At 39.2% G+C, this 22,361-nt stretch overlaps 1 protein-coding gene across 1 annotated transcript in view; it reads left to right on the forward strand.

Annotated features, from left to right (window-relative positions):
* DCHS2 (dachsous cadherin-related 2) overlaps positions 1 to 22,361 on the forward strand; it is a 118,924-nt gene that overhangs the window by 52,958 nt on the left and 43,605 nt on the right. Inside the window, exons 3-5 of the mRNA XM_042807850.1 lie at positions 3,813 to 4,044; positions 19,199 to 19,435; positions 20,890 to 21,909. Coding sequence (XP_042663784.1) covers positions 3,813 to 4,044; positions 19,199 to 19,435; positions 20,890 to 21,909 — 1,489 coding nt within the window. The remainder of the gene's footprint in view (positions 1 to 3,812; positions 4,045 to 19,198; positions 19,436 to 20,889; positions 21,910 to 22,361) is intronic.

Consider the following 22,361-nt stretch of genomic DNA (forward strand, 5'->3'; position numbering starts at 1 on the left):
AGTTTGGAACAAAAATTTGACAGCACAGTTCTCTGACAAAAATATTGGAAGCTGTAGTGGAAATCTTGACGGATTTTTAAGCATTTTACAGCATCAAGATGAAGAGTTGCAGCTATTCAGAATAGCACCATTTCTACTTATTAAGCTAAAGAGTCTCTCCTGCCAAAGGTGGGATTTTTTTTTTTTTTTTTTTTTTTGAGACATGAAGAGGTATACTTAATAGGTTTCTATTCTCACACAAATTTGGTCCTGCCGACGTAAAGAAAATACTACTTGTGGTTATTTTGACTTTATGGTAGTTTCTTATGTTCCCTTTGTTGCTCTGCAGGGCACAAAACTCTCAGGAGTCTGAAAAAGCAGCTGTTGTAATTGTGACTCTTGGTGCATAAAACGGCACAGCGGTAGTTAAAAATACTTGAACACTCGAGAAAAGGGATTTTAAAATGAACTGTGGCTTTCTGTTGCTTGTAACATGTTCTGACAAACATGATTTTCTGTCAGCAACAGACTTGTTTAAATCAGCCTTCATATTTTGAAAGATCTACTATGTCGTGCTTGCTTATGAGCAGATGAATTATATCCATGTGGTTAGAAACAGAAGCAGTTTGATCCTTCTCACTTGGGATGATACTTACAAATTTTCATAGCCAGAGCAAGAACTGGGCCATAACCAGTTAATATTGTAAGTTAATAAGTTAATATCTTACTTGATTCATATGTGAGGGGATACACTGCTTATTCGGGAAAAGTAGTATCTGTCTCCATCATAAAATTTGGTCTCTCCTGTGAGAGATTAGGTTCCCCCATATACTTAGAATTAATCAATTTCCAAAGGCTTTGCAGTCTTTACATAACTCCATAGGATAAATACAAACTGGACGGAGGGTGGGTTTTGTTGTTTTTTTTTACATCTGTTCAGCGATAATGAAACTTAGAAGAAGCAGTTTAACACAAGTTCTTATGAGTTGTTGCAATTTGGTTTTGTACTGTTCTAACTATCTTTTTATACGCTTTTTATTCTTGATCTCACTTTTTCCTTAAAAATGTTTCTGATTTCTGTCATAAATTACCTGAAAGCTGTGGAGCTGCAGACCATTTTCTGACAGTGAACAGAGCACATTTCCCCATCCTGCTCTCTTCCCTGCCTCCCCTGCCCCCTCTTTAGCTCCGATGCAGCTATTTCCATCCCATGGAAATCAAAGTGTTGGAGAAGGGGCTCACCCTGAAGTGGGATTGGGGTGTTGTCAGTGAGCCCACTAGATCTGCACATCTCCACTTCTCCATATTGGCAGAGGATTTCATGGCTGTCTCAGTAGTTTTGAGGCCCAGGACCCTTCGCAGTCCTGGTTCCCAGCGTGCATGCTGGCTGCCTCCGCAGCAGTGTGAGCCCTGGAAGCATACTATGCCTTACTTCCTTTGAAAGAAAACCCAAGCACATCAGGAGGGTGTGGGTGAGATCTCCTAGTCTGTGGGTGAAACATAAACGTGTGATGCACAAGATCATCTTAATTTTCCACATACTTGAGCCTCCATGGAAATGTCACTGCCACCACAGAGGTAATACTACTACATGTGTCTTAGTTTGGGCTGAAATAGAGTTAATATTCCTTTTCAGGGACTAGATGAGTGCTGTGTTTTGGATTTAGCTTTGGGTTTGGTATGAGAAGAATGCTGGTAGCACACTGGTGTTTTCAGCTGCTACCAAGACTTCAAGGACTGTCCGACTCCCCATGTCCTGCCTGTGTGCCAGGGCACAGGGAGCAGGGAGGGAGCACGGCCAGAGCACCTGATCCAAACTGCAAACTGACCAGTGAAATATTCCATAGCATGGAACGTCATGCTCACCACAACAACATGGAAGAACTAACCAAAACAGAACAAAGCAAAAATCCCTATGGAAATGTGGAAGAGAATGCTGATAGTATTTTTTTTCCCAAAAGTAAGTCTGAACCTGTGGACATAATAATCAAACCCTCAAAAATAATTTTAGGGGAGATTGTTATGCTGCAGGGAAAGCCTAAAGGAGTAGTATCCAGTCTGAATCATTGGATAGTTTAATGAAGGTCAGATTTAAAAATAATTGAGTATGTATTTCTGCAACCTAATTGTTCAACCTAGTTATATTTTTATAGCTACTGTGATGCAAAATTAAGTTGGGACTAGCTCATCATAGCTTGTCATTTGTACATACCAACATCTGATCTGTGTCAGTGGTTTCCATAAGTGACGAACTGGCTCAGGCACAGTGTGCTCAGCATGACTTTGAAGAGCACAGGATTCTTTCTCTGTCTGTATCTTAACGTACGGTGTACAGCACACGCAGGCTGTACATAGGTGTGCTGCTTTGTGTCTCCATTGTACATGTCAGTGCCCCAGCCTTCACCATTAGTTGTGTCACAGTGGAGCTCCTTTCTTTTAAAAACGTTAGTTGTTATGGCTGTAAAATAACCTTGGAAATATGAACCCCTCCAGACTGATGGAGCAAGTCTGAAGGGAGTACAAGGTAGTGCCTCTGAGAAGTAAATTGCTTTTTCTTTTACTCAAGGCCCTGTGGGGTCTATACTTTAGCACCCACAGAATTGTCCTTTTTTTCCAGATTGTCACAAAATTCAGTGCTTTGTCATGGCAAATCATAATTTTGCTGTAGCATAGTTTGATAAGCCAGCTTGCAGTTGCTCCTCACTTCTGCAGTTTCACTGCAGAGCAAGGCTAAACATGGTCCTGTGGCTGCCCACATGGTATTTCAGTGGGTTCTTGGTGGGCACCTGTAGCAGGAGCTTCAACTGTGTGGACAGCAGCGCAGAGGCTGGGCTGGAGTTGCAAAGAAGTGTGGTGCTGAAGCTGTGACCTAGGCCTGGCTCTTTTCCCAGCTCCTTGTGTAGGGAAAAGAAACGAGCAGAGAAGTTGAGCCCAAGTCCCCTAGAAGGTGTGGTGAGACCTTTTTCCCTGCAAAATCACAAACGTGCTTGAAATAATTTTATGTAATTAGTTACGAATTTTACATCAATATATTGTTTCAGCTGTGTGCTTCAGTTGAATTTGGTATTGTTCTGTCTCTGTGTACACGAAGTGAAGGTGTGGGTATGTAGACAAGCACATGTGCATATATAGAGATACACACACACGTATATATTGACAAATATATGTGTATATGTATAGACACACACACACACACACACTGCATAAGCAGAACTGCTTAAACCCACCAGAGTGGTAAATTGAGGATAGGTCTTGCAGGCAGCAGCCTGACAGCTCAGCTTTTGGCTGTCCTGCACTGCTCTGCTCTCAGTCAATAGTTGAAAAAGCCTCATATCTGCTGTTACAATGGTCACGCTTTTAAACATGAAAAACTCATAGAAGTTATTCCTGCTTTACTGGAGCACCACAGTCACCTGAGGGGCATGTGTTTCTGGGGCAGAAAGCCCTGACTTTTATCTGCAAAGGAAAAAGTGGTGCGTAGGTGATTACAGTAAAAACAAGTGAGGTTAGACTAGCAAGGATTGGACATGTGTAGTGCTCGTTCGTATTAACAAAAGTAACTATGTGTTCAGATGTTACCGTTGTAAGATGTTGAACTTCTTTGTGTACTCAGCCTGCTGGAATTGTTCTGAGTGTCTTGCCTAAATGCTGCATTTTTGGGGGGTATTACTGACACCGTAAGTTGTTTTTAACAGACATTTTAATTGCTCGATATTGTTGCAGCATGTTCCATTTCCTAACGATGGGCTGAAGCCAGATGTGCATGATTCTATTGTGTACACTTTTAAAATTGACTTTGTGTTTTGTTTTTATCTTTCTGATTTATCCAACAGGGTGGGCTGAGTGCCCAAGCTTTTGTTCGCATTGAGATAGAAGATATTAATGATAATCAACCTGTTTTTGAACAAGCCGTGTATGTGACGAGCATCAGCAGTCACACACAGCCGGGAACAGAGATCATCAATGTTGTTGCCACAGACAGAGATTCGGGAATATATGGTGTTGTCACATATGAACTGGTCCCAGGAGAATTTTCTTCTTTTTTCACAGTGGATACATCCACAGGTACTATTCCAAAAGGCTATAATTATACAACGTGTATCTTTTCCTTGATGATGCTTTTTTGACTTGGAGTCATGTCACACAGTTGCAACTTAAATTCTGCTGGAAAATAATTCCAGAGGAAGGTGGAGGATTTCGGTTTAACATGAAGCCCTTTGATTCCCTTGGAATAAACAGGAGAATGGGAAACGGTACATATACAGGACAAGCAATACGCCACTTACCCATTATTTTCATCCATAAATCTATTCATGATTGTAAGAAATAATCAAAACATTATTTTTTACAATAATATATGAATCCTTCTGGTTTCTGGAGAGAGGTTCAGTGGAGGAGTGATGATGAGAGCAAGAAAACAATTACAGCAAAACCAAACCTGAGTGATTTTTTTTCAATGACAGATTGAATCTCAGATTTAATTACTTTTCCCATGGCCCCAAAGCAACCCCTGTAGTCTGCTTTCTAAACTTAAAATGGGTAAGCTGACTTGACATCAACTGTGAAGAACATGAGTAGTGTATCTATAAATGTCCATGTTGTCTTTCAGGGAGTGGTTAACTAAACTGTAGCTACCATTTTACTCAAGAGCCAGCCCTTGCATGTGTATGTATCCTGCAGTGATTTTCCTTTGTGATGGTCATGGCACAGGGGATTATTTTACATGTTTTAAGAATTTTTAGGGCTGTTATACATGCATATATATTAGCATATAAAATGCTGCAAAGCTCTAGTCTTTCAAAATTATGCCTATTTTCACTTTCTTCCATGGTCCCAAAAATATTCTGATGAACAGAAGAAACTAATCTTCGTAGGAAGTCGGTCTGCTTGTCTTGGCTATTTCAGAATTTATTTAACTATGGACTTTAACTGCCTGTCAAATCAGATTCTCTGGGGCATAACCGATGCCAAAAATATACAGGTCAATCAATAATTAGGGAGCTGGATCTCAACAAGCATTTAATTGGTCATTTTAAAACTGCCTCAGCAGGCTTGTCAGGGAGAGCCCCTGTGGATCACACTAGCATCACTGACTTTGTAGCAGTCCTCTCTTTTGAAAGGCTTCTTCCTCAGATTGCAAACTTCTGGCCTTTTTTTCCAGTTTTGGCACTTTGTATAGGAAAAATGTCATGCTTAATCATGAAGACTGTGTAAGTTTATAAGTTACTATTATCTTGCGTATCTATCATGGTATTTTATCAAAGGCAGACCAAATTCAGGATGAAGTTGTTTGTGGTCATTATTGCTGACATTTCGTGATGAGAAGAGCATTTAGGTCAGAGACACTATTCCCAACATTACAGTGCTTGGAATCTGATTGCACTTAATCAGATCTCCTGGGTAATTCAGGAGGTCAGATTGTGTCTAATTTTAACTTATTAATATTAATGCTGTGTGGTTTGTTTTTTCTGAAGAATATGCTTTTTCCTTTTATATTTTTCCACGTCTACCTACAATAGTGTTTATGCTAAGTCACTGGTGAGCAGAATGATTTTTAAACTCTTAGCAAAAATATACATTATATCAAAATAAACCCTGAAATTGTCAATTTGTCATATAGAAGTTTTGCAATCTTTCTGGGTTAAATAGCTGCAAAAGCTGTTCTGTATTCAGAGGGAGATGAAACAAGTGGTTCAGTTAGAGCATGGACATTTTGAGCTCTTCCTCCTTACTTCTTTTTAGGACACTAATATTTTCCAGTTTTCATCATGCTAAAGCTGTTTCGATATGCTCTAATATGTGACCTAATTTAGACGTGTCTCTGAAGGTTATGTGAGGGACTTTAGTTATGTGGACTGCATTTTGTGAACAGAGGGTAATGGACAAGCATGATAAGAAATAGGAGTTCTTCGGGAGGTGGATCCTCAAACCCATAAGCCAAACAAGATGACGTTGTGGTTTTCTGATCTTGTGAATGTGCAGTCTGTTACTGATCTGTTCCACGTTTTTTCCAGTTTTCAGTATGGCATATTCTGTTTAATCTGCTCTTTTGATTATTAGAGGACCTAAAAGGAGGCATAGCAATGGTGTTGGAGTCTTCCATGAATTTACCTTACTGATAAGTTTTATTTTCTAGATAATTATTTTTTCTCACTGATAGAGCATTTAGAAATGAGGAATGAAAATCAGTGCATTAGTATTTTTGGCTGTTTATATTAATTATAGCCCTTAGCATTATACATAGAAGTGCACAGAGATATTTTCAGTATTATGAGATTTAAATTAACTAGTAGCTAACAGTTCATCACATTACACTACAATGCATTAAAATCATATGCAAGGTGATGCTGTTCTCCATGGCATATGTAATTTCTATTCCATGGCATCTAGATTGTGGATTTGAAAATTTATCTCACTGTAGTCTTCTTCAGGGGTGTTTCTGGAGTACTGCACTTAGAATACTCACTAAAGATTCACTTTTTTCCACCATTCCCTTTTTAATTTTTAAAAGACAAGTGGATAAAACAATAAAATAAAAACTGTAACCTGAATTCTTGACTGCTATGGCTTTCTTCTGGCTGTTGCTGTGTTAAAGCAATTGTATGGATGTATTAAGAAGGCTTTTAGCTTTGCATAGTGAGCTGTGTTGACAATACAAGATAACATACCAGCTGGCCAACCACTGACTGTATAGAATATATCAATGGTGCTTTTGATACATTGATCTTATGAAGTCGAGCCACATCCAAACTCCTTGAAGGGGCTTCATCTTTTGTTTCAAGCTCTGTGACATGTGGGTGTTGTATATGGATAATGGGAGTGGGAAGGAGGAGCCTTTCATTGAGCAGATGGATATTCCATTAAAAAGTTTTTTGAATTCTAAGCAGGCCAGTGATATCTGTTTGCTATTTTAGCTTTTAGACACTGCATTTATTATTTGTGATATGCTCTTATACTTGTAAATAACATTTATTGCATTTCCATTTGAGAAAAAATGGATTTGAAGTAATTTTAATTTGATTGATGGTAGACTGTCCACAAGAAAAACCACTTTAAGAACTATGTAACTAGAAAAATGTATGAATGGGGAACTGTAAACCAGTTCCTCTGCTGGTTCGTGACTCTTGCTATCGTTTGTTTCTAGCGTTGGTGTAAACAACATCTTGGCTTCATTACATTGCCTTTTGTAGATATCTGATCCATGCATGATATATGAACAGCACTTGTGAATTGATTAGAACAGAGCAAGTTGAAGAGCTCTTCTGGCTAAGAAACTGTTTGAGCTATGTTTGTTTATTTTCCTATCGTTACCTAACAAGCTATCTGAAGGACAGTGTATTTATAGTTATGGCTGAGCAGCTAATTAAAAATGTAAGTCACCAGACACAATCACAAGTGTGGCAGAAAACCTATACAGTGCTTAACTTTAAGACTTTGGGTTTAACAATTGAATTTATAAACTTTCATTATGTTACAACCATTAATACTTTCCTACACCCAAAGGCATATAACTCATTTTTCAATTTATCTTAGTGGTACCCTTCATGAGAGCTGGATAAAAAGATGGTTATCAGCTTACTGTAGCCCTGGTTCAAGGAAGGCGTTTCAAATCAACAAAATTAGTAATAGCCTTTGAAAATTATTTTGGGCCAGTGTGACTTAATGTGTCAGTCTTCAGGTAAATAGTCTGTTCATATTTTTAGAACAAGTCCCCAAGCTAGTCACTGCATGCAGAGAAAACTCCCATGAAGGCTAAGTAAAAGGCAGCAGCCATTGGTTTATGTTCATTTGAAGGTATTAGTGATTTAAACCTAGTATGAAAAGGACATAGAGGAAGTAGCATTCGCACAGCATACATTATAGCAGTGTAAACATTTGCTGTAACTTCTCTGTTTCTTTCAACTACGTAAGATATTTAGGCTTGTGTTTCTGTGAATACTACCTAAATTAGATGCCTAGACTAGAAGCTATTACCTTCCTCCTTCATATTTTTCTGAGAATGTTTCTCTGAGTATGGTGGGTTGACCCTGGCTGCACACCAGGTGCCCACCAAAGCTGCTCTATCACTCCCTTCCTCAGCTGGAGAGAAAATAGAATGAAAGGCTCATAGGTTGAGATAAGGGCAGGGAGAGATCACTCACCAATTATCGTCACAGTCAACACAGAATCAACTTGGGGAAATTAATTTAATTTATTGCCAATCAAACCAGAGTAGGGTAATGAGAAATAAAACCAAAACTTAAAATACCTTCCCCCCACACCTCCCTTCTTCCTGGCCTCAACTTCACTCCCAATTTCTCTACCTCCTCCCCCACAGTGGCACAGGGGGACAGGGAATGGAGGTTGTGGTCAGTTCATCACACACTGTCTTTGCTGCTCCTTCCTCCTCACACTCTTCCTCTGCTCCAGTGTGGGGTGTCTCACATGAGAGGCAGTCCTCCATGAACTTCTCCAGTGTGGGTCCTTCCCGTGGGCTGCAGCTCCTCACAGACTGCTCTAGCGTGAGTCCCTTCCACGGGCTGCAATCCTTCGGGAAGAGACTGCTCCAGTGTGTGTCCTCCACAGGGTTATAAGCCCTGGCAGCAAACCTGCTCCAGCGTGGGCTCCATTCTCCACAGCTCCTGCCAGGAGCCGGGGTCACAGCCTCCTTCGGGCACCCACCTGCTCTGGTGTGGGATCCTCCACGGGCCGCAGGTGGGGATCTGCCCCACCATTAACCTCCACGGGCCGCGGGTGGGGATCTGCCCCACCGTTAACCTCCACGGGCCGCAGGTGGGGATCTGCCCCACCGTTAACCTCCGTGGGCCGCAGGGGCACAGCCTGCCTCACCGTGGGCTTCCCCACGGGCTGCAGGGGAACCTCTGCTCTGGCGCCTGGAGCACCTCCTGCCCCTCCTCCTTCACTGGCCTTGGGGCTGCAGAGCTGTTGCTCTCACATATTCTCACTCTTCTCTCCCGGCTGCTGTTGTGGAATGTTTTGGGTTTTTTTCCCTTTCTTAAATACGTTATCCCAGAGGCGCTACCACTGTTCACTGATGGTCTTGTCCTTCGCCAGTGGTGGGTCCGTCTCGGAGCCGGCTGGTGTTGGCCTCTGGACACAGGGGAATCTTCTGGCATCTTCTCACAGAAGCTACCCCTGTAGCCCTTCTGCTACAAAAACCTTACCAAGCAAACCCAATACAATGAGGAATTTGGAGATCTTTCCATTGATTTGAAGATATTTGGATCAACCTTTTGTCATAATACCATCTGTTACTTAGTTACACCAAAAAATACATATTGAGTACAACATACAAGCTTTGTTACAAGACCTGATCAGTAGTTTAGCATTAAAAATTCTTTTTCAGCACAGAAGTACAGCTTCTGCAAAATGAGCATTCTTTTAAGGAAATTTTGACTTGCAAAAAAAATAATTCATCTCCTTTAAGGTGCATTCTGATTTCTTTTTAACTGACTTCTGATTTCTTTTTAACTAACCATAGGCTGCTGTAGAGCAGCCTAGGAGCTTAGTCCTGGAAGAATAGAAGGAGGAATACATCTGAAGGACACAGAAATTGAAAAATGTAAGAATTAACTTCATCAGCCAAAAGGCAGATTTAAGTCCAGCATCTTATCTCTTTAACAGTGCCTGGTAATGGATGCAAAGAGAGGGGTTAACTGTAGAGCTTGTGCAGAGCAGTCCCTCCACTGATACATTTTCCTAGTTTTGGCAGTGTGCAATTTAGTGCTGTACTACTTCCATTACTGTACTATGGCACCATATGTAAATACAACTTAATGTCAAACTGTCTTAAAATAAACTTTTTGATTTGGTTCAGAGCACCAGAATAGATTAATTCTAGTTAAGGATGTTGACAAGTTTTGTTTTATTGAAGAAAATGGAAATGTTGTTTAACAGTCACATTTTAGGAGATTTTCATTGCATGAAAAAATTTTGCTTTATTACAATATAGGTTGAAAACAAAAGTTGAAATACCAAATTTCTTTTTTTGGGAAAAAAAAAAATCCAAACTTTGCTTAACTCCATGTATTATACAATGTTTAATATATAGCAGATTGTAATATGCATCAAAGTAAAATGGGGATGCATCCTTTCTAAAGAAAACAAGGCCATATTTATGATGATTGATGATGTTTTCATATAGTATTGTAGGAAAAATAGTTTATTTTTAAACTACTTTTGGCATTTTCATACAGCATGTAGTACATTTGCTAAACATATGAAGAGGTTCACATAAATAACATTTAAAACTAGGAGTATTTTATTTTGGAACGTTTTGAGGCCACTTGTTTTTTTAAACTACAGTTTCTTCAATTACTGTTTTTCTGATCTTTCATACGAAATTGATAGCATATTCAGAATGCTGCATATTGGAGGAGTATGTCTGAGACATTGGTTTAGCTCACAAAGTTTTCACTTTTGAGGAATTTTGTTTGAGTTAAGTCACAGAGGAAACATCAGTGGTCTCAGCTGAGTAATTTGTAGACATTTACCTTCACTGAGATCTCATATAATGAGAAATCTAACATAATGAATACAGGAAACAGTATATTCTCCATGAAGCACAGAAAATTTGCTGTAGTATGTGTGAGAGTGCAGATTCTGGCCCTGAAAGAAAGCTGTGTAGCAGAACAGCATGAAAAAATATCCACAGTGCCAGCTTTTAATGCATGTGTCTCTTTTCTTTTAGGAATAAAATCCAATAGAATTGACCATTTACAAAGAGAAAAATTCCTACAAGCTATGTGCCAAAAACTCAGCCATGCAATAGTGGGGTAACATGTGTACTTGAGATTCATTGTGTGTGATACAATGCAAAGTATTTACAAAAATACTGTAGCCCACCCCTCTTCCTTGTATTTAAGTGAATGTCAGATCTCAGAAGCAGAAGAACCCACCAGATGAGACAAGGTGTGAACTCCCATGGCATTGCACAGATGATGTGGGCTGATAAGAAGGAAAATGGAGAAAAAGAAAAAATTATGCCCAAACCTCCCATTTTCAGGGAGAGGAATACAGTGAAATTTGTACAGTAAAGTTCAGACAATCAACACTTGTCTGTGATAGAGACTGTATGGGTCTTAAGTATAGTTGTACTTAATGTACTTCATGTTCTCAGTTAAGCCAAAGAAAAGAAGAAAACGGCAGGTCACACAGAGAGAGCAGACGGCCTTGGCAAAATGCCTTCACACCTTTGGACTGTTAAAATGAATATAGTAGAGGAGCGTACGTAGTAGAAAATCAGTTCATGAGGATTAAGATGAGCATCTGGAATGTTTCATAATGCTCTTAAGAAATATTTGCTGTTCTTATAGCGTTGGGCTTATATTAGGCTTCATTCTGTGTCTGTGCTGGAATCATGCATCTTTTGGTACAGTGCCTTCAAAAACATATAATCTCCGGTTACCATGGCAGTTGAGTTTTGTTACCAGGTTGTACACGGAGCTATTTTTGGATCTGCAGGCTGGCAGCTTGATTGAAAAGGTCCTTGATTAAAAAGATGCTTTTGGAAAACCTCAATAAGCTAAGCAAGCAAAGGTGACCTGGTGGGATGGTGTGGCAGTGCTGGAGCTGTGTAGGTTGTGTGGGGAAGGCTCTGCCTTTGTCTTTGAAAATACAGCAGTTCACCAGGGCAGAGTTCTGCCCACTTATTGGTGGTGTATGCTTTGATTTTCGGTGTGGGTTTTTTTAAAACTCATGTTTTATGTGGAAGTGTTCTCTTCGTATGCAACCAGACAACAAACATACTCTGAGTTACTGTTATGTCAGATTAAGAGAAACAAAGCAATATAGAAACAGAGGAAATCTCCCCACAAGAGCAAATTATGTCTCTTTGGTTACATGCTGCTTTACTGACAAATCAGCATTTTGAAGTTTAGTTTAGATGTCCTGTGGTGAGTCATAAAACCTTTGTTGTACTAAGCAAAAAAAAAAAAACAAAAAACAAACCCTAGTCGTGTCCTGTAAGGTTTATAGTATATTCAAACAGTGAGACAGATATGGATAACATGATAATCAGTCAGTTCAGTACCTCCAGGTTTCTTTTAGTATGTACTGTAGAAAATGAGGGGTTTTGAGGAGAGCTGAATGTTAGATTTGACAGTATTCTGAAGAATATGTAGCAAATACAAATTTATTGACAATTTTAAGGGTTTTTATGTTGAAATTTAAAATGGGAGGAAGAGGACCAACATGTTTAATGTTTAATTTGAGTTGAGTGTTAAAAATAAAGGAAATGAAGCAATAGATTCACAAAGTAAGCAAAGAACTGAAATCCCTAATAGTTTGGTGATTGCTGTGGTCACCAGAAAGACAAAGTTCAGTTCTTGCTTTGCTTCGAGCAACACTGGATCTATTTCCTTCTGCTGGGTATTGTAATAACCTGATTAAAGTTGGAGTCGTAGGACATTTTTTACCCTATTAATATTTCTTTAAGCATTTTGGGCAAAGTGGAGCAGCCTCCCTGCTCAGAATAGCCACATGTACTGGGGACTTCATAGCTAAAGCACTGCTGTTTCTTGCTAAATGGGGGCCATGAGGCCGTTCTGCTGCTTGAAGCTGGTTCAGAGTGCTGCTGCCTGGCTTGTAGCTGGCAGGGGCATGTTCAGCTTGTTCAATGAAACACTTGTTCTAGAACCAATGTAGGTGTTTTCAAAGCTCTGAAGGTGTCTGATCCATTCTGATTCTGTTTGAGATCTTTCTTTGATGGGCTCTTAGTGTTGCATACCTTTTCCTTAGGGATTCATTTGCCTTCTTTAAACTTTCAGCTTCTCAAAATTGTAGGAAAAAGACATTATGAATTTTGTTTATCTGTCTGAAATTTTTAAATGAGATTCATGAGCATTGCTCCTCCACACCTGAGGATGTTTACAAGAGGATGCTTTATAAGTAAGTTTTTCCCTATAACAACTGTCACGCTAATTTGTTTTGTAGTAAACTTTGAACCATGCATGGAAAACACTACCAAAATATTAATATTGCCTGTAATCAAAATTGTAAAAAAAACCAAAAAAACCCCAAACAAACAAAAAAAACCAACCTCAGAGTATTTAAAGCTTTGGTAGCATTCAGATAGCAAAAAGGATAAACAATCTGAATAGCTGGTAATGCAAATATAAGTACCACTCCATATTTTTAAGTCCAGTTCTCTAGCTCACTTTTCAAGTTGCAGAATTGTGTTTAACCTTTTCATGGCTAGACAGCAGATGGGAAGGCTGAAAGAGGCCAGCTTTACATGTTCCTTTACCTGCCCCTGAGCACTAGGAGGCATCTTACCTCCTAAATTAGCAGACTATACTCTCTAGAGACAAGAAAATTTGCGTCCCAAATACTACATTGCAAGACTTTGTCTGAAAAGTACTTGTGTAAAAGAAAACTGATAATACAAAAACATTCTAATACTAGACTCATTCCCTCTCTTGCCCGACATTAGAGGCTAATGCTCAGGTGGATATTCTGCTTGTGAATAATGAAACTTCATTAATTAGAAATTCATATTTTGTGTGTTGATGAATACTTCTTAGCTCACTAATGTTGTCTGTAACCTGTAGTATTTAAAATAGTAGTGTTGTGCTTCTGAGAGAGCTGTGGTGTTAAAACTGTGTATATTACCTTATAGATGCAGGTACTGGTTCCTCATGTTGCTGATTACCGACCTGGTTGGATTTGGATGAAGTGCTCTGGAATAGACTTTCACATGCTAAGCAAAGTCTTACGATTAAACACAGTATGTTTAAATAGTAGTGGTTGTAGATATTAAGCTGTTTTATTTATATTTCCTTTTTAAGTGTTTAGCACAAGAATCTGCTAGAGAGGGGCCACTGTTGAAAGCATTCAGCAGTGCAGGGGTATGAGGCTTCTGTAAAGTACAAATGTAGACAGGAGATTGATGCAAGTTGAATCAGTTATTTACTGTGAAAACATTCAAATACTGATTATTTTCAAACTTGCAATAGTCCTTTTATTCACTGAAACTTAAAGCAGTGTTTGTGCCATCAAGATAAAGCTTTTTAAAGCCTTTTCTTATAAGCTGAGGCAGTGTGTATTACAGCAAGTAGATTGTAAATAACAGTGTAAATCCTCATTAAGTCTTTCTTTTCCCCTGACAGTTACTAAACCAGCTATTTGAACAGTGAATTTTGCAGAGTGTTGTTATGGTTACCATCAAGAATGAAGCTTCACTAAAACCAGTGCATTTTAAATACAGATAGATTGAAACCTAAATGCAATAGTAAGATTAGAGGATGGGAGTGAATCAGATAAAGTTAAATAGAAATTTCAAGCAGAAACACTACTGTTCTTCCCTAGAACAATGCTGATTTTAATGTTAATGCAAAGACTACACCACCTAACTGCATTCACCTCTTGGAGGATCGCCCTGTCTGTGCTCATCCCGAACATTTTTCTGACACATAAAAAGTGTGTAAAAAGAAAAGCTGTACGCGTCTGTCTGCACTGAGAAGCTGGGGTGCTAGGGTGGGCAGAACATGCTCCAAGCAGGTCAGTGAGTCAGCAGTACCTACGAAGTATTAAACAGCAGGTCTGGTGGCCAGCTTTGAAGGTGAGTTGGGGTGATGAACTATACATACCCTATTGCCATCTGCTTGCTGTCGGAGCTGTGTGCCAGGTCATGCCAGCTGACTCAACATAGGATGTTTGCTGAAGAAATACTGCCATCATTTAAAGTTGTGAGGGTGTTCAGTTTTGCAGTCTTAGAGAACGCTATTGATAGTTGTTGATTTTATTCCTCTTGTTGTGCTCTAAAGTTGCTTTTTTATTTCATGAACAATGAGTAAATGTTGGAAGCTATTTAAGTGAATACACATTTCTAGGCAATCCAGACTTTTTTATTGAAGTTAGTATGTTGTGGTTTATATCTTTGCATCTGCAGTGCTTGACTAGTGGAAAATGTTTTGTTTACTTGTGAATGGCTATCAATGTAGGGCTGTCTTATGTTTTGATTACATGAGGACCCTGTGGAATAAGAGATGTTTTCAATCAAAGTGGTCAGCTTAGATGTATGTCTGGAAATCCTATTGGGATAACTAGCATCATTTCTGCCATACAAAATACACTTTTGGTGAGTGAACGTAGTTTGGTGATCTGTGCTGTTGTAATGTTAAGACTGAACATAGGATCATGGAGGAGATCAGAGAGTGGAGAATAAGAACTTCATGGGAGTTAGTGCTGTGGCACATGCAGTGAGTGAGGAAGGATGAAGCAGGTCAGAGTTGACAGTTGTGATTTTGCCCTTCATTAGTCCTAGCTCTCACCATACACTGAACCCCCAAAACTGTTGTAAAAAATTATGCTAGCCAGTAAGCACAGATTGTCCTGCAGCAAAATCTCTGTAACTCCCAGTGTGGCTGTGCTGCACTGGTGCAGAGCTGTTCCCAAACTCGAGCCTGTGGTGACAGTTGCTGTCATGCAACCAGCATTGCAGAGTCTATCTAAAATGCGTATGTAAATCATGATAGGCAGTCTTTGGGTCATGGTTTTGATTTATAAAAGTTGACATCTACAGTCAGTTACATCCATGCAGGTCTAGTGAAGAAAATGAGATTGCCAAGGTGTAAGTGAGGCTGAATGTCAATGCTTCATCTGGTATGTAATTATATGATTGTTCACCTGTGAAGCAGAATTGATTCCAGCTCGCTTTCCTGCATAATGAGATAAAAACAGAGGTAAAATCCTGAAGGCATTGCAGCAGTATAAGTCATAATTTTTTTTAAATGGGAATTAAATGTTATTAAAGGCAGCAGATAAGACTGTCCATGTGTATGGGGAGCCAAGCTGCAGGAAAGAAGGTGGCATTTTTCAAACAGTGACTCGTGTCTGTGTGGTCCCCTGCTGGGAGCTTTGGTCTTGGTAAAATGTTCCTCACAGAGGAGACATTTCATTATTCCCTTTCCATCATTAGTGTTTCTAGAAACTGTTTTTCATAATGGAAGAATATGTTCTGTACCACAGCAAGCTAATTGTCTTTTAAGTTCTCTGAAGCTACAAATTGCAGGCTGCAAATGACTATAGTAATAACAATAATAAGCCACTGTATTTTCTTAATTACAGAACAGGAGAGAAAGGAAAACTGTGAGTAATCTTCAGCCTGTTACTTAGAGAGGCAAACCTCTGTTGAGCTTCGCACACCGAATGTGTGACTGACACGGCTGGTTCCTGCCATGTGCTTCTTGCAGTTAGCCCCGTGTTTCTGCCTTTGTGATGTAGTACTAGGGGATCTCCTGCACTGTACTTCAGCAGATCAAATAACCAACCTGCTCCGAGGCATGATGGCAGCTGCTTTTGACCCAAGTGGTCATGAATGTCAATTTTAGTGACGGTCCAGTGTTTTTACCTAACCATGTAGAAAGTAGGATCCCTGCTTACTTCTACAGCTTCTTTCCTGTCATATGGTGCCCTAATAGAGCCTAATGTGGCACGTTTCCCAGTATATGGTAGAGCTATCCCAAATGTCTGTGTAGATTATATATCACCAGATGCAAAGCTAATGCCAGGTCCTACAAATGCTGAAAGAAACAGAATGTATATAATTAAAAGTCAAAGTGGGTTATAAAATTTCCTGCTTACTGCAGTTTTGAGGCTGGAAGGAACCGTATGGAAGACATACGCTTTTTACTTGGAATCTGCCACTGTTCTTAGGGTGTCCCTGGTCCTGCAAGAGAGGACCGAGTTGGCAGGATGTACTTGACTATTCCCTTGCCTCCCTAGCACACAGCTAAAGAATGAAGAGAGAAAGCAAAATCTTTTATCCATTTTCTTTTCTGTCTGCTTTGTGTAGCTGCAATGACATGGACTCTGCCTAGGTCAGCAGAGGAGGAATTTTGGTTCTGAAATATTTCTGTTCCACCAGGTCTTCAGAGTTCCTGGAGTGGAGCACCATTTGGTCCACCCTTTGCTAAGGGATGTTCGGAAGTCAGTAGTTATTGCTTTGAGAGTAAGACCTTCAACATGATGCTTTTCTGTAGAGGTTTTCCCACTCTTCACATACATCTTGAAGTGTCCAAAATGGGAATGAGATATTTTTGGCCATCTCAGTAGAAAAATACCCAGTTGGTTAAGTTAGTAAAATATATTTGATTTGACTGGTTTTGTTCAATTTGACAGTGACAGTGTTTAAAATTCACATTTATACATTTAACCTCTGGGAAAAAAAAGGTTAAAACCCTTTTTCCTTTGAGCTATAGTTGCTCAGATTACCTCAAGAAATGCCAAAAGTTTATGTCCTTGGAAGACTACTTTTTTGAGCTGTCTTAACTTATTGTAAAACCTAATCATCAGAAGACAAAAAAGAAGAAAAAGGCCAAAATAAGGTTGATTCTTGGAAATGCATCAGTTATTGGCATAGGAACCAGATCAGTAATTAATTCTGAATCCATCTCTATCACTGCTGGTTTTTTAATGTGGTTTGTCACACTTGAATAAGTGTCCTTTGTTAGTGGAAAGCATTCTTCCTTCCTCTTGAAGACCCTTTGAATGCATTTTAGGCATGTCAAGACACAGTTTGTTATTAAAATATCCTGGCAGTATAATTGGAAAGTATACTTCATGCGCATTTGAATATTTATAAGGATTTTATGTGTTTTCCATTATTCTGCTTAAAAATGCATTGTAGCAAATTAGTGTTGTAGTTTCACACTAAATTTTGAGAATATATATTATAGTTGAATCATGCACTGATTCTCTTAAGGCACCTTGAGTTAAATTTAATTTTTACCCTGTCTGACAAATAAGACCACTAGATGTCCAACTTGAATGACAGATACCATCCCTACTAAACCTGTCTTGAGAGCCAGGGAATTCAAAAGGTAGCTCAAAGTTCAAAGGATTGGTTTTACTGAGCTGATAGAGGTTTGTGTCTTTACCAGCTTCTACAAAAAGCATAGGTGGTTTCTAAAAAATATTTGTGTGTAGAGAGATGTCCGTATTAGTTGGATCACCTGAGTTTAGTACAACCTTACTGCTTAGCTCACTGCAATTTTAGCATTTAGTGTATGTTTAGTCAAACTCCGTCATTGCAAAGAAGAATTTTCTTGCATTTTGTCACCACTTGTCTTCATTTTCAGGTTGAAAACATTACTTTACAAATAGCTCTCCGTGTGTTGCAAAATCCATTACCATCAAAAGGTCTTAGAATATCGAGGGATTTTTGCCACCTCAGAATAAGTGAAAGTGTTCTTCCTTCTGCTCAGTGATAGAAAAGATGGTGGGAAGGTTAAGACAAAACAGTATTAATGCTCTCTAGGACACTACTACATTTCCTTATTTAATTTTTGACCTGGCAGAAAGCACCTGATATTTGACTGTGTGTCTTGGGTTATAATTTAATTATACAATTTATGAAATAGCAAACATACTGTGATCAGCTATATTGCTCTACGATTTAGTGTGCCGCCATAAATCTTTAAGTATTCATGTTTACTATATCAAGATGAGATATTTCAGAGTGCTCTAAAGGCTAATTATTTTTCTGTGGATATATATCTTAATTTATACATTCTTAATTTGCTTGCAAAGGACAATGAATGACTGTCACGGAAAAATTAACAAGTATCAGTTTTGGGTACTTGTGGACTGTTACAAACATCCCATAGAGAGCTATGGTTTGGATGTAATTCTCATTGCTGAGACTGAAGTTTTCACTCAAACAAAGCTTTCTTTGATGTTCATAAAAGCTTTTATTGCAGGAAAAGATGGGACAGGATTCCTGCCTGTTCATTCTTTCTATCCATACTACCATCTTAGGTAGTACTTGTTAGATGTGGGTTTCTGTAGTAAGATACAGAGTATTTTAAAATTGGGCGTAATTACCTGATATTACTAAGGATTTATTTTAGCAGTCAGAAGAGAATGTATTTGGAGACAGCTAATCTCATTCATAGGAGTTAAAAGACAAAAATGTATTTGTCTTGAGGAAGGCACTTCCGAAGTGCTGTATTTCTGGACAGAACATTGCATTTTCTTTTCAAAGAATTACTTATTTAATGTAGTTTATATAAAACGTAATTGTTAGCAGCTTGAAAGTTCAACGGACCTTAGAATTTACTATTAATGGGTATTTTTTTTAGAAGCTTGTGATCAGACAGCCGGTGATCGATTCCCAGGTACTTCCTACAGAGCCCATTGCTGCTAAGATTTGTACTTTTGTGCTTCAACCCTGTTTGTGTGGATGGTTTACTTGGGGACTTTTCCTGTATACTTTCAGGAATTATTTACCTGATCTCAGCTCTCAGCCACCTGGATCATTCTGCGCTCTGCCTGACTGTTTCTGCGCGGGATGGGGGTGGCCTTCCCTCTGCCACCAATGCAGCCATCACAGTGAATGTCCTTCAGACTGCTTCAGCCCCTGCCATATTTGAGAAATCCCGGTATACTTTTTCTGTTCCTGAAGATGCACCTGAAGACAGCCCAATTGGCACCATAAAGGCTAGAGAACCTCCAAGTAAGTTGCATACTCAGTTAGAGTTTATGCTGCATTTTTGTTGTGACCGTTAACTAGTAATATCTGCAGATAATTTTTTTTTTTAAGTTTCACATTATTTATTCAGTCTGAACATTAAGTGGTATTTATTGTTGGTATTTACAGCAACTGGTGTAATCACTGCTGTATCGTGATGCTCTTTAGAACAAATGGAGATTCCTGGTAATCTTCTTGGTGGTCCATGGGGATTGGCACCTGCCTCCATTTTCTTCCAGATGGATTTCTGTAACTAAATAAGAGCTGGGAAGGATGTTGTGAAAGTGTAAGGAAGGATTTTTGTGATGGTTTGGCTTGTGTTAAAGCATTAGCCATGCAAGACAAATTTCAGAGCAGTACTCGTGATCAGACAGTGTTCAGAAGTTTCAGAGAATCTATGTGAAGTGCTGCTGCAAAAAGCCACCCAAACACCCTCCCCATCCACACCCCTGTCCCCTCTCCCCTCCCCCACCCCCCCCAACAAAAAAAAAAAAAAAAAAAACCAAACTAACAAGCGAATAAAACCAAAATCCTCCCCCCCCCCCCCCCATTTTTTCCCAAATTAAGTGATGAAGTGCCGATGAATACTTATGGGACCTTTTGAAAATACATTTAATCCATTTGGTTTCCTTATAATTTTTAGAGAGAAATAGGTTAGCTCCTGCCAGGCCTTAGTCATAAAAGATGCTGTCCTGAGAGCCTTATATATTTGGTTCCTATGCAGAATAGTGGGAGCCATGAGTCTGTGTACCAGCCTGATGATGGATCTGTACATGTAAGCGGGTAGAGGCAGAGGATTTATACAAGTTTGAATAGTCAGGTCTTCCTGTTTTCTTCTTTTTGTAAGGACATTGCATTGACCACTGTCCTCAGGGTAAGGTAGCATCTGTGGAGAGGCCTTCGTAATATGCCTGAACCTTTAGGTAGTTTTTGCATTAGGTAGCATCAGATGTATCAGAGTTCTAGCAATGGTCATCCATGAACAGTAAGTTCAGTAAAATGTAGTTCTTTCAGAGAACTGCCACCTGTTTCATTTCTTGGTATAGTGAATGCCTGTATGCAGTGAAATTACTCCCATGAGACTTATTTATAGGAGTGTTTTTTCTGTACTTCAGATCAGGGAAAAACAAGAGGCTATTATACTACTTTCTGTATAGAGTTTTATCATACCAGTGAGATGAAAATGAGACAGTGTTCATGTGGACAAACTGTATACAGTCAAATCAAGCTTCTGTAGTTTTTTTTTTTTTTTTTTTTACTGAAGGGCTCCAGGGACAGGAAGAAGGAAGCCTAAAAAGCCCAAGAAAATCAAACATCTGTGTAGCTTACATTTATTCCACTGAATTTAGCAGCATGCATAATTCACAGATGTTCTTACCAACTTTCATGTTATCACTTTCATATTTTTTTATACTTTTTGTTGTTATTTCCATTTCTAGATTCTTTAGAAGTGGTTTCTTACAGAATTTCCTCTGGTGATCCACATGGAAGATTCTCTATTGACCCCCAGTTTGGTGTTATCCGCACCAAAAAACAGCTTGACCATGAAACTCAGTCCATTGTGGTGCTCACCATTCAGTCACAGTTGGGTAACTTCCCTGTTTACAGTAGCACCCAGGTCAACATATCTGTGATAGATGTTAATGACAATCCTCCAGTATTTCTTACCAAATCTGATAGGATAACTATTTCACGTACTCAGCCTCCCGGCACTGCTGTCTACATTGCTCATGCAGAAGACAAAGACAGTGGCCAAAATGGGGCAATCAAATACAGCATTGCAAGCAAGCCATCAAATGTATTTAGCATTGATCCAAGCCTTGGAGTGGTAAACCTCACCAGGACAGTGTTTTCAGATAAGCAGCAGGAATATACTCTACACATCACAGCTGAAGACTGTGGAAGTCCTCCTCTGACTTCTTTGCTGATGCTGACGGTGATTATCGAAGAGCAGAAGATAGGTCCTGCTTTGGTTTTCCAAAACTTGGTGTATCAAGTAGAAATCAGTGAAGCTACCTCTCCAGGTGCCCGGATCCTTCATGTTCAAGCCTACTCACTTGATCCACACAGCAGTACCTCCAAGCTGACATACTCCTTAGAGCCTAACACAGATTCTGTCGCATTTAGAATCAGCTCTGATACTGGCTGGATTTATCTTCGGAAACGTTTGAACTATGAATGTGCACAGATCCTAAGTTTTAGAGCCCTGGTCAGCACCTCCGAGGACAAAACCCTCAGGCAAAATGCAAGTACATCGGTGATAGTTAATGTCCTGGATGAAAATGATAATTCTCCCATGTTTGTGCGTGAGAGCTACTTCTTTGAAACAGAGGAAAATCCCATTCCCCAAGGTGTGGTTGGCACCATTACAGCTGTTGACAAAGACTCTGGAAGAAATGGACAACTTTCCTATTTCCTCTTGTCTGATGGAAAGTATTTCAAGATTAATTCCAACACAGGTAGCGTTTTATGATTTGTAATCTGCCTAATATTGCTTTTGGAAAGCAGCCTTCCCTAAGGGAATGGAAGTAAAGTGTAAAGCTTTCAGGAAGTGCTGTGAGTCTCTTGGGTTGATATGTGAATATTCTAACTCAGAGCTTCGCAATTTGGGGAATGAAATAAATCTAATACATGCTAATGAAAAATTAACTAACCCTTAGGATTTGATTTTTTCATTGCTTCATTCTGGTCACTTGGTCATCAGTTTCAGTGTTTGACTGTAACAAATCAAAAGAAGGAGTTCTAAGTTACAGCTTCAGTAGTTTGTATGAGGAGCTTAGTTGCTTGTGACCAAGTACAGTTGAAAAGTATCGATCAGTCACAAATAACCGTAAAGATAACTATGCCATTTGACAGTTATGTTGATTTAAAATATTTGTGAAAAATTCTGTCAATTACATCAAAACTGAGT

Source organism: Tyto alba, unplaced genomic scaffold, assembly GCF_018691265.1.
Source record: "Tyto alba isolate M040663 unplaced genomic scaffold, T.alba_DEE_v4.0 Super-Scaffold_6, whole genome shotgun sequence".
Lineage (NCBI taxonomy): Eukaryota > Metazoa > Chordata > Aves > Strigiformes > Tytonidae > Tyto > Tyto alba.